Raw genomic sequence first — 14,011 nt, forward strand, 5'->3', positions numbered from 1 at the left:
TTTAATCAAATTGTTTATGAAATATCCCATTAAAGTAATGACAATAATTCCTATAAGATAGATGTCGAGTCTTTTTTTTTAAATTGTGGGGTTTAGTGCCTTTTTCAACAGTATTTCAATAATTTAATAGCAGGCAGTTTTTGTAATCCCTGTTCACAAATTCAGTATTAACCTGTTCTCGTCAAGTAACTACTAACTTTTCCATATATATTTGAGGTGTGAAACAACAGACACAGTGTACGCTTATATCTCACAGACACACCTTGTATAATCATGTATTACACAGACACACCTGTTCAACACATGTATCACAAAAAACATACCTGATGTACACATATATCACAGCCATCACAAAACACCATCTCATTTGTGTCTTCACTGTCCGGCTGAAAAACATGTATTTTACCCGTCAAAGGATGACCAGAAAGAAGTGACTGAATCAGCAAAATAAATTCAACATGTTTGACAAATTCTACTGGTTATTTCTGGATTATGTCAACAGGTAATCAATATTTTAGTGTAGCAAATTATACATTCCATTTTGCTCTTTATTCTCTATTTGCCAGGTTTAAAAGGTGTGTTTGAATTGAGCTGCTGAGGGAGACGGGATAGTGGATATCTTCCCTTAACATAATTATGTCATCTGATTTACTACAATCTACTATACCACTAAACACTTACTTTTGAGTATTGCCAATTACTATAAATGTATCTCAGTTACCAATTCAACATCTTTTATTACATGGTAATTCAAAGAAAATTCATGGCATTTAAGATTTCAAAATGCAAATACGAAGACTTTTCACATGCATAACTTACAGACTGACAGATTTCACAGACTATGTCCTCATCATACTCGATACCGAGGCCCTCCTCTGTTTTCTTCTTGATCTCCATGTTTTCATGACACTGTGCTTCCAGGGCCTCTATCACTCTCTCCACAGTCCACTCCACTATCTGTATCTCTCCTGTACAATACAATCACCATTAGATAAACTTGTGTAAAAACTATCATCTCTAAACACAGCATGAAGGTAAGAATTCACTTACTTTAAACAAGAACAACCTAGTGTTGTCTTTTAGGGGGATGTACAGTCTGATGTCATCTTTTCAGTTGCTTTTTATAACATGTAAACTATCAAAAAAAAACAACAAGAGGGTCATGATGACCCTAAATCGCTCACCTGAGTAATATGAGCCACATGTTTCAAATGGCAAACTGATGCTAAAATATAAGAAAGTAGGTCAGTAGGTCATATTCATGGTAACTGAAAGTCAGTTTTAAGATCGGTATGCAAAACTGTATATGTCATCCAAATTTCAAGGCTATATCTCAAAAAACAAGAAAGCAGGTCAGTAGGTTAAGGTCACAGTAAGGTGACATGTAATCACTTGGGTACATCAGGTAAATATAATTAAACAGTCTAGCAAATATGATCCGATAATTTTTGAAGTATTTTTTCCTACATAACTCATATAACAAGTGACCACCAGTGCGGGGCCTCTTTTCACCCCAGGGGCATAATTTGAACAATCCTGTTATAGGTCAGCAAGGCAATGATACATACCAAATATCAAAGCTCTTAGGCCTTGAACTTACAGACAGGAAGATTTTTATTTTTTCCCTATATAAGTATATGTTAAATTTGGGACCGCTGGGGCAGGGCCTCTTTTCACCCCAGTGTAATAATTTGAACAATTTTTGTAGAAGACCACAAGGCAATGCAACACACCAAATATCAAAAGCCTATGCCCTGCAGTTTCAGACAAGAAGATTTTTGAAGTTTTTTCCTATATAAGTCTATGTAGAACTTGGACCCCGATGCCCGACCTCTTTTTTACTCCAGGGGCACAATTTGAACAATCTTCAAAGAGGACCACAAGGAAATGCTACATACAAAATATCAAAGGCCTAGGTCTTGTGGTTTCAGACAAGAAGATTTTTAAAGTTCTTTGCTATACAAGTCTATGTAAAACTTGAGTATCACCCCAGGGTAATAATTTGAACAATTTTGGTAGAGGACCACAAGACAATGCTACAAACCAAATATCAAAGGTCTAGGTCTTGTGGTTTTAGACAAGAAGATTTTTAAAGTTTTTTCCTATATAAATCTATGTATAACTTGTGACCCCTGCAGCGGGGCCTCTTTTCACCCCAGGGGCAAAATCTGAATAATCTTGATAGAGGACCATAAGATGATGTCACATTCCAAATATCAAGGCTCTACGTCTTGCGGTTTTGGACAAGAAGATTTTTAAAGTTTTTCCTTTCAGTTGCCATGGCAACCAGAGTTCTCCATGGAATTAATTTCTTTGAATAATTTTGAAAGGGGACCACCCAAGGATCATTCCTGTGAAGTTTGGTGTAATTCTGTCCAGTGGTTTTCAAGAAGATTTTTTTTTAGAAAATGTTGACGGACGCACGACTGACGACGCACGACGGACATTGAGTGGTCACAAAAGCTCAACATGAGCCTTTGGCTCAGGTAAGCTAAAAAGATACTTCTTTTCTTCCTTACACAAAAAGAGATATAGGAATTCTTATATCGATTCATTTAAGTTTAAGTCCAATCCATTATATGCGTATTATACTGGGTTTTAACAGCACATCAAAGCAGTTAGCCTTATGAATCTCAATTCCTATTTTCTTGGACATCTTTTTCAATGTACAATGGGACCCCGCTGTCCTCGGGGTCCAAGGTTTGAGACCCGCGGATCTAGCGGGGTTAACTTTATAACGCGGGTTGATCGTATCAACGGTATACGCAATACCCCACCCACCGGTAACGTATTTTGGATGCTGTTTTATGTTAATAAGAAATATGAATCGTATAAACGGGACATTTATTTACCTTAAATGCTACTGAAAAATACATTAAAAGAATTATAACGCTGTGTCATCTTCTCATTTTGACGTGATTAAAAGAAAACTGGATTTGTGTATCCCAGAAGTAAACATATATAATGCTGTGTGAGGAGTGCGCGGTCGTGAGAATTACATATGCAATGCAATTGCACTGGGGGTTTATGTAACTAAAAGAGAAAAAAGCGGAGTCTTAAAAGATTAATTTTGAATAGATCTACATGAAGGAAATCGATAAATAAGATAGAAAATTTTTAAATCACCGTCGTTGATATACGATATTAAAAAGGGAGCACATTCTCAGTAAGGCTTGCAGTGCGTCGAATCTTCGTTATTTCCGATGAACTGAGTGTGATGATTACGAAAAACGGCTGCAGTTTACTACAAAATTCGATTTTTTATTCACTCAAGTGATCATGTCATCTGCTTAATTGGTGCAAACTTAAACGGTTTGATAGTTGACTGACCAATGTTACACGCTTGTTATGCAAACAATCTAATTTTGACACGGTACTGATTGCCTAATTGTCACATGTCTACATGTATTGAAACTTTAACAAAGGTGATACACAAGCAAGTAAGCTAGCAGACGATTATTGATTTTTGTGACAGTTGTCATGGAAAGGTGTTAAAGTACACAGGTACTTGTAGTTTTAACGCTGGTTATGATCAAATTAAGTAACATCCGCGTTTTTTGTTTTTGTTTTTGTTTTTTTTTTTATTTTTTTTACCCTCTAAAATTTGGGCGCCAAGGCCATACAGCGTTATACCGAGGACCGCTGTATATCGAGGAGCGTTATAACAGGTTTCGAGTGTATCTTGTTTGCACTGAGATCACTATATCTGCACTATGTGAATTTTTGACCAGTTTTTATTCCTCTCCCTGCTTACAGAATGTGAAACCACAAATACCTGGGTGCAAACATGATTAAGGTATACAACGTAAAGTGCCTAGTGAAATGAATGTAACTATTATGATCATGTTGAAGTGTCATTGTTATTGCAGATCATCTGATTTCAATTTTTAAACATTTCAAAACTTAAATATTTTCAATTTTTATTTTGCAAAAGTTACTGCAGGCCAGTCTGAGAAATGAAAAATCATCAAACTCTTGCCTAAGCTAGTATACAACACATCAATAATAAGGAAATTGGAACTTCAACAATTACTGGCATAAACTTTCCACATCAACACTCAAACTGAAGCAGTGTAGATCTTAGGAAAAGTGCATTCTCAGGTCATCCAATTATACTAACACACCCACAGTAATCTCTCACTTAACGTTGTGTCAAACTCACAGAAAACAACGTACCAACTTCCTCCCTTTGTTCATTGAGAAGTCTTAGCCAGGACACGTCTAGATCGTCTAGGTCATATCTCACAACCTGTTCTGACAACTGTGACATACCAGTCAACTCATGCTGACCTAGCTGGTATGTCTCATCCTTCGCAGCATGGAGGAACTTCTTTGATCTGAAACATTAAACAACTGATGTACTGTGGAAACATTAATATTCGTGGGGGACTAATTTTCGTGGATGAGTCAATCCAAGCAATTTAATCCCAACAAACAAGCAAAATTCCCATTAATTTTATTTCAACTAGAAATGTGTCCATGGGACACAGATGCCCCCACTACATGACAAAGGACACATATCAACTTTGGGAAAACAATATGTTGCTATTAAAAAAAAATGCAAAAAATAACCATATATAATGTACATATATTATAAACATATATGCTTTCTTGAGATTTTTAGATACCTGGCCATGGTGACTAGGTCAAATACTTTTGGAGCTACGCGCGACACAACATTAAAATGACCAATTTTTAACTAAGTCAGGGGCCATAACACCTACATGACTGAACGAATCTGGACGCGAAACCCCAGGTGCACAACTGCACATGCTGACCAACATTCCTGTAAACTTTGGTGACTCTAGGTCAAATACTTTTGGAGCTACGCGCGACACAACATTAAAATGACCAATTTTTTACTAAGTCAGGGGCCATAACTCCTACACGACTGAATGAATTCGGACGCGAAACCCCAGGTGCACAACTACACATGCTGACCAACATTCCTGTAAAGTTTAGTGACTCTACGTCAAATACTTTTGGAGCTAGGCGCGACACAACATTCTCGGAAGGACGGACGGACAAGGGCAAATCTATATGCTCCCACCCAACGTGGCGGCATAAAAATGGAAATCCATGAATTCAGAACCCTATGAATTTGCTGTTTTGACCAAAACCACGAAATTCATGCCCACGAAATTAAATGATTTTACAGTACATAAAATGAACATAGGCATATTTCCTCAGAACATGAGGACTGGTGAAAGGTTCCAACATTGAAGTAATACCAGGATGTGCAGAAGACACCCAAATCAGGATTCAAACCCCAAATACCTAGAATGACGGGACATAAAAAAACATATGAACTTAACTAACCACTTGCCTTACATGTTGCTACTAACACCAACACCATTTAATTCTGTGTAAACTAGAAATGTGTCCATATTGCACGGATGAACATGACACATCAATATGTTGTTATGGTAGTATTTGTGCAAAGATATTTGAATGTCCATGCATACATAAAATTTATACAGCTGACATGAAAAATGACCTTAAATCTTTGATCTCTGTGACCTTGACCTTCCAGGTCTTGTTATGGTTAATGTTTGTACCAAATTAATCAAATATCCATACATGCATAAAAAAGTGAATGACCATAAATCTTTGACATCTGTGACCTTGACCGTGGGTTCTGGATTATGCATGTGACAAGTCCTCCTGTTGCGATGGTTATTTGCATCAAGTTAATTCAAAATCCAACAAGACACAACAAAGTTATCTGCTGGACAAGATTTTGTGCACACACAAACATACACACGGATACACACTTGGGCAGGGGTGGCTCCACATCCCCACTACCACCAATTTTGATGGTGGGGCATAAAAACTGATTTAAGTAATAAAGTTTTCTAAAGAAATTTCAATATTCTCAACCTATTCCATCTCCATTCAACTGTAGAATGTAAATAGCCACAGCAAGTAATTTGGGCTTAATATCAACACAGGTTTCTGTATTCCCATGAATGCAGTACAACAGCATGTCTGTACACAAAGTTAAAAACATGTAACATAACAATCTTTACATAAACTTGTGTGGTTGTAATGTAAAATAATGTAAGTGAAGGACTTGCTAGTGTTGCCATTGCAAGATTCAATCCTGCGTACAGAGAAAACTACTTGTTTGCAGAAAATGTAACACCAACTGAATAACATCTAAAGCATATTCTTCTAAATTCTTTAACTGCTTTAGAAAATGTTTTAAAATAAAAACTCACATTTTAAAGTCCCCAGTAGCTGTAGGCTTTTCTGACACTTCCCTGCAAAAAAAAAACATGCACTGATAAGTTTAAATTTTTAAAATCCAGTTTCAGTTGGTTATATCAAAACTAGGCTGTAGTGTGAGTTACAGACTCCTAAATTATAAAACACTGATGTGGATATTCTTCAAAATCTTTCTTTTGTCCACTTGCGATTTATGTTTTATTTGTTTAGATGTTTTGGGTTTGTTTGTTTTTTATATAAGGAACAGAAAGTCCTCCTTAAGCATGAATGTACTTGGGTCAATCTCTTCTAAAGCTCACTCTTAAATAAAGGGACTTTTATGATCTGCACATGGCTTATATGGTCTAATACAAACATCCATATTTAATTATGTATTAAAAGCTTAATAATTATCAAAACAAGAATAAATTATGTGCCACCTAGACAACAACTCTGAACATTAGGTCATACCTGAGATCTACTGAACGGATAGCAATTTCATTAACTGGGACTTGAACTCCACGTTCCCACTCCTGTCTCCAGGTATCTGCTATCAAAAAGTAGTCTTCCTGTGCTAGTGGCTCAGAGTCTGGTAACTTCATAGCACTTATCAAATCTTTACGGAATAACTGAAATAGTTAACATAGTTCATCATCAAGGCTCAATAAAACTACTCCTTTCAGAGAAATAATAAAGATATGAAGGCTAAAAGTAGAAATTAGGAAATATTCCTGCAAAGTTAATGCAATGTCCACAACTCTCTAATTTAGCTCCAAGAATATGATATAATTATTTTGTTTTATGTCCCACAAGGTTCTGTCATTTATGCTGGTTAAAAGGTGGATCACAAGGTGATCCCCTGTGTTTCTGTGGAGGATCAGCAGATTTTCATGTTGCGTTAGGCTAAAAGTGAGTGTTTTATAAAACAAATCAATGAATTGGTTTATAAGTGACCCCACAATGGAAATATTGTTAAGTCACTATGATACATATGGCAACTCAGCAAAACAACTTTCTCCCCCATTTATTATACTGACCCAAAATATTTCTATGGAGGATCAGTAAAAAGTAGAAAATAATAGCAGCTGTTTGCTGTTCATAATGACTTTTTTTTATATAAATGCAACAACTATCAATTAAAATGGTTTTTGTGATGACCCTCCACCACTATAACTCAAGATAGGTCTTATCTCTGTAGGTTTGTGATGACCCTCCACCACTATAACTCGAGATAGGTCTTATCTCTGTAGTCCACCACTATAACTCGAGATAGGTCTTGCCTCTGTAGGTTTGTGATGACCCTCCACCACTATAACTCGAGATAGGTCTTGCCTCTGTAGGTTTGTGATGACCCTCCACCACTATAACTCAAGATAGGTCTTATCTCTGTAGGTTTGTGATGACCCTCCACCACTATAACTCGAGATAGGTCTTATCTCTGTAGGTTTGTGATGACCCTCCACCACTATAACTCGAGATAAGTCTTATCTCTGTAGGTTTATGATGACCCTCCACCACTATAACTCGAGATAGGTCTTACCTCTGTAGGTTAATGATGACCCTCCACCACTATAACTCGAGATAGGTCTTGCCTCTGTAGGTTTGTGATGACCCTCCACCACTATAACTCAAAATAAGTCTTATCTCCGTAGGTTTGTGATGACCCTCCACCACTATAACTCAAGATAGGTCTTACCTCTGTAGGTTTATGATGACCCTCCACCACTAAAACTCAAGATAGGTCTTAACTCTAGGTTTGTGATGACCCTCCACCACTATAACTCAAGATAGGTCTTACCTCTGTAGGTTTATGATGACCCTCCACCACTAAAACTCAAAATAGGTCTTACCTCTGTAGGTTTGTGATGACCCTCCACCACTATAACTCAAGATAGATATTACCTCTGTAGGTTTATGATGACCCTCCACCACTATAACTCAAGATAGATATTACCTCTGTAGGTTTATGATGACCCTCCACCACTAAAACTCAAGATAGGTCTTACCTCTAGGTTTGTGATGACCCTCCACCACTATAACACAAGATAGGTCTTACCTCTGTAGGTTTATGATGACCCTCCACCACTTAAACTCAAAATAGGTCTTACCTCTAGGTTTGTGATGACCCTCCACCACTATAACTCAAGATAGATATTACCTCTGTAGGTTTATGATGACCCTCCACCATTATAACTCAAGATAGGTCTTACCTCTGCAGGTTTATGATGACCCTCCACCACTATAACTCAAGATAGGTCTTATCTCTGTAGGTTTATGATGACCCTCCACCACTAAAACTCAAAATAGGTCTTACCTCTAGGTTTGTGATGACCCTCCACCAATATAACTCAAGATAGATATTACCTCTGTAGGTTTATGATGACCCTCCACCACTATAACTCAAGATAGGTCTTACCTCTGTAGGTTTATGATGACCCTCCACCACTATTACTCAAGATAGGTCTTACCTCTGTAGGTTTATGTGATGACCCTCCACCACTATAACTCAAGATAGGTCTTACCTCTGTAGGTTTGTGATGACTCTCCACCACTATAACTAAAGAGAGGTCTTACATCTGCAGGTTTTTGTTATCACTATATAGTCAAGTATTAACTTGGCAGGTTTATATGATGACACTTAATAACTAAACTAGACACATGTCTTACCTCTGCAGGTTTATGTGATGACCCTCCACCACTATAGTGAGGCGTCTTCTTGCTTGATGAAGCTGTAAGGAAATAAAGTAATAAATAAAGTTTATTTCTAACATGATACATTTTCTTTTAGACCTCAACATGTAAACAAGAGAGCCATGATGACCTTATATTGTTCACTAGTTTCAGAGCTCAGGACAGGTATAACAAGAAATACTTCTGCCAAATTAATTTTAAATCTGACCTGCTTATTCAGTGGAGAAGATTTTCATTGAGCCATGTACAGAAAAATATACTTGCCCATGGCAGTAATTGGGTGTTTTTGTGTGTGTTTTTCTTTGACAAATCAAGATTGCTTTTAATAACTTTAGAAGTGTCACCCAAGGAACATTTCTGTGAAATTATTTCAGAATCAAACCAATTGTTCGGGAGACATTGTCTGGTATTTTTTTGTTATATTTACCACTAGTGGCAATGTTTTCTGATAAATCAGAATAATTTATCTTTAAATCGAGCAAGCAGTGTTGGTTCTTTTTTTTTTTTTTAAATTTCCAGTATATACATGTACATAAAAGAAATACAAAAATCATGCCCTTTGGCAGCCATGTTTTTTATGAACTGGAATAATTTGAACAATCTTTTCAAGTCACCCACAGATCATTTGTGAAAAATTATTTCAAAATTGGGCACACAGTTTCTAACAAGAATATTTTTAAAGTTTCCACTACATACAAATAAGTGACCACACCCTCTGGTATTTTTGGAGGGACGAGAGTAATTTGAAACATATTAGTAACGGGTCACCCAAGGAACAGTTGAGTGAACTTATCTTAAAATCAGACAAGCTGTTTAAAAGATGTTGTTGTTTAAAGATTTTTATATTTTAACTCAGGCAACCCCTATGTGCAATCAAGTGGCGTCTACTGAACAACTTTGGAGGTAGATCACCAAAAGAAAATCCAGACAAAGTTTCATCAACTTCTACCCAATAGTTTCAGAGGAGATGTCATTTGAAGAGAACTGTGGATAGACTGACATGACAGGTTTTATTACAAACTTGTCCCCTCTACCCCCACCTAAAAAATCTGATAAGCCCCCATTACCACCTCCCGCAATAAATTTCAAGTTTGAAATGTTTTTATTTATCAGCAAATAATGAGTAAACTTTTATTTTCTAGTTGCTTTTTTCTCTAGTTTTCTTTTTCATTTTATATAATCACATTTACATAAACTTGTAAAATGTCACTGAAATTACCAACTCAACAGGTGTGTCATGCATTATGTTTCTATGGACAAGTAAGATTGAGGTTTTGCCTGCCTTGCATTAGATATGAAGAGATTAAGTGCTCTATAACAGGTTTACTATAACAGTAGCTCGATCTGGGACGCTATATTCGGCTCGTGTGGATTTTGCCAAATCGGATATCACGAGGCGCCAAAGCGCCAAGTGTGCTCCATCCTTGCAAAATCCACGAAAGCCAAATACAAAATCCAGGTCTAGCAACTGTTGTAATGACTTTTATTGTATACCTCCACCTTTTTGTTTGTTCTTTTGTTATCGAACAAAAGCATGATGTTTGTCTATGTTAAAATAACAAGAGGACCATGATGGTCCTGAATCGCTCACCTCTTCCCACATGACCCAGTTTTGAGTATGACGTCGTATTTTCTATTATTTGACATAGTGACCTAGTTTTTGAGCTCATGTGACCCAGTTTTGAACTTGACCTAGATATTATCAAGATAAAAATTCTGACCAATTTTCATGAAGATCCATTGAAAATATGGTCTCTAGAGAGGTCACAAGGTTTTTCTATTATCTGACCTATTGACCTAGTTTTCGAAGGTACGTGACCCTGTTTTGAACTTTACCTAGATATCATCAACGTGAACATTCTCACTAATTTTCATGAAGATCTCATGAAAAATATGGCCTCTAGAGAGGTCACAAGGTTTTTCTATTTTTATACCTACTGACCTAGTTTTTGACCACACGTGACCCAGTTTCGAAACTGACCTAGATATCATCAAGGTGAACATTCAGATCAATTTTCATGAAGATCCATTGAAAAATATGGCCTCTAGAGAGGTCAAAAGATTTTAATAATTTTAGACCTACTGACCTAGTTTTTGACCCAGTTTCAAATTTGACCTAGATATCATCAAGATGAACATTCAGACCAACTTTCATACAGATCCCATGAAAAGTATGGCCTCTAGGGAGGTCACAAGTTTTTTTTATTATTTGACCTACTGACCTAGTTTTTTATGGCACGTGACCCAGTTTCAAACTTGACCTAGATATCATCATGGTGAACATTTTGACCAATTTTTATGGTGATCCATTCACAAGTATGGCCTCTAGAGAGGTCACAAGGTTTTTCTATTTTTAGACCTACTGACCTAGTTTTTGACCGCACATGACCCTGTTTCGAACTTGACCTAGATATCATCAAGGTGAACATTCAGACCAATTTTCATACAGATCCCATGAAAAATATGGCCTTTAGAGAGGTCACAAGGTTTTTCTATTATCTGACCTACTGACCTAGTTTTTGATAGCACGTGACCCACTTTCGAACTTGACCTAGATATCATCAAGATGAACATTCAGACCAACTTTCATACAGACCCCATGAAAAATATGGCCTCTAGAGAGGTCACAAGGTTTTTCTTTTTTTTGACCTACTGACCTAGTTTTTGATCGCAGGTGACCAAGTTTCGAACTTGACCTAGATATCATTAAGGTAAACATTCTGACAAATTTTCATGAAGATCCATTGAAAAATATGGCCTCTAGAGAGGTCACAAGGTTTTTCTATTTTTAGACCTACTGACCCTAGTTTTTGGCCGAACGTGACCCAGTTCCGAAATTGACATAGATATCATCAAGGTGAACATCCTGACCAACTTTCATGAAGATCCATTGAAAATTATGGCCTCTAGAGTGGTCAAAAGGTTTTTCTATTTTTAGACCTACTGACCTAGTTATTGGCAACATGTGACCCAGATTCGAACTTAATCTAGATATCATCAAGGTGAATGTTCTGACCAACTTTCATGAAGATCCATTGAAAATAATAGCCTCTAGAGTGGTCACAAGGTTTTTCTATTTTTAGACCTACTGACCTAAAGGAAAAGTTTACGCACGGACGGACGACGGACGCTGCGCGATCACAAAAGCTCACCTTGTCACTTCGTGACAGGTGAGCTAAAAACAAATGAAGTTTTAGTGTGTGCTATTTATACAACTGTGTCTGGTTATGCATTATTAAATGAAAACTTGTCATCTGGCAACAAACAATACAAGAGGACCATGATGGTCCTGAATCGCTCACCTCTTCCCACATGACCCAGTTTTGAGTATGACATCGTTTTTTCTATTATTTGACAGTGACCTAGTTTTTGAGCTCATGTGACCCAGTTTTGAACTTGACCTAGATATTATCATGATAAAAATTCTGACCAATTTTCATGAAGATCCATTGAAAAATATGGTCTCTAGAGAGGTCACAAGGTTTTTCTATTATTTGTCCTATTAACCTAGTTTTCGAAGGTACGTGACCCTGTTTTGAACTTTACCTAGGTATCATCAACGTGAACATTCTCACTAATTTTCATGAAGATCTCATGAAAAATATGGCCTCTAGAGAGGTCACAAGGTTTTTCTATTTTTATATCTACTGGCCTAGTTTTTGACCGCATGTGACCCAGTTTCGAAATTGACCTAAATATCATCAAGGTGAACATTCAGATCAATTTTCATGAAGATCCATTGAAAAATATGGCCTCCAGAGAGGTCAAAAGATTTTTCTAATTTTAGACCTACTGACCTAGTTTTTGACTGCAGTTGACCCAGTTTCAAACTTGATCTAGATATCATCAAGATGAACATTCAGACCAACTTTCATAAAGATCCCATGAAAAGTATGGCCTCTAGAGAGGTCACAAGGTTTTTTTATTATTTGACCTACTGACCTAGTTTTTTAAGACACGTGACCCAGTTTCAAACTTGACCTAGATATCATCAAGGTGAACATTCTGATCAATTTTCATGAAGATCCATTCAAGGGTATGGCCTCTAGAGAGGTCATAAGGTTTTTCTATTTCAAGACCTACTGACCTAGTTTTTGATCCCAGTTGACCCAGTTTCAAACTTGACCTATATATCATCAAGATGAACATTCAGACCAACTTTCATACATATCCCATGAAAAATATGGCCTCTACAGAGGTCACAACGTTTTTTCATTATTTGACCTACTGACCTACTTTTTGAAGGCACGTGACCCACTTTAGAACTTGACCTTGATACCATCAAGATGAACATTCTGACCAATTTTTATGGAGATCCATTCACAAGTATGGCCTCTAGAGAGGTCACAAGGTTTTCTATTATTAGACCTACTGACCTAGTTTTTGATGGCATGTGACCCACTTTCGAAACTGACCTAGATATCATCAAGATGAACATTCAGACCAACTTTCATACAGATCCCATGAAAAGTATGGCCTCTAGAGAGGTCACAAGGTTTTTCTATTATTTGACCTACTGACCTAGTTTTTGATAGCACGTGACCCACTTTCAAACTTCACCTAGATATCATCAAGGGAAACATTCTGACCAATATTCATGAAGATCTCATGAAATATATGGCCTCTAGAGAGGTCACAAGGTTTTTCTATTTTTAGACCTACTGACCTAGTTTTTGACCGCACGTGACCCAGTTTCGAACTTAGCTAGATATCATCAAGATGAACATTCAGACCAACTTTCATACAGATCCCATGAAAAATTTGGCCTTTAGAGAGGTCACAAGGTTTTTCTATTATTTGACCTACTGACCTAGTTTTTGATGGCACGTGACCCTGTTTTGAACTTGACCTAGATATCATCAAGGTGAACGTTCTGACCAATTTTCACGAATATCTTGCGAAATATATGGCCTCTAGAGAGGTCACAAGGTTTTTCTATTTTTAGACCTACTGACCTAGTTTTTGAAGGCACGTGACCCAGTTTCGAACTTGACCTAGATATCATCAAGGTGAACATTTTGACCAATTTTCATGAAGATCTCATGAAATATATGGCCTCTAGAGAGGTCACAAGGTTTTTCTATTTTTAGACCAACTGACCTAGTTTTTGACC

The 14,011-nt window shown here is 36.9% G+C and overlaps 1 protein-coding gene across 2 annotated transcripts in view; it reads right to left on the reverse strand.

Annotated features, from left to right (window-relative positions):
• Positions 1–14,011, reverse strand: part of LOC123556842 (protein Jade-1-like) — a 47,006-nt gene that overhangs the window by 8,578 nt on the left and 24,417 nt on the right. For both annotated transcript variants that reach the window (XM_045347877.2, XM_053543112.1), the window contains exons 4-9: positions 8,875–8,936; positions 6,679–6,836; positions 6,222–6,263; positions 4,177–4,337; positions 820–968; positions 324–386 (exon numbers count right to left, since the gene is read on the reverse strand). In XM_045347877.2, coding sequence (XP_045203812.2) covers positions 324–386; positions 820–968; positions 4,177–4,337; positions 6,222–6,263; positions 6,679–6,836; positions 8,875–8,936 — 635 coding nt within the window. The remainder of the gene's footprint in view (positions 1–323; positions 387–819; positions 969–4,176; positions 4,338–6,221; positions 6,264–6,678; positions 6,837–8,874; positions 8,937–14,011) is intronic.

The sequence above is a fragment of the Mercenaria mercenaria genome, chromosome 5 (assembly GCF_021730395.1).
Source record: "Mercenaria mercenaria strain notata chromosome 5, MADL_Memer_1, whole genome shotgun sequence".
Lineage (NCBI taxonomy): Eukaryota > Metazoa > Mollusca > Bivalvia > Venerida > Veneridae > Mercenaria > Mercenaria mercenaria.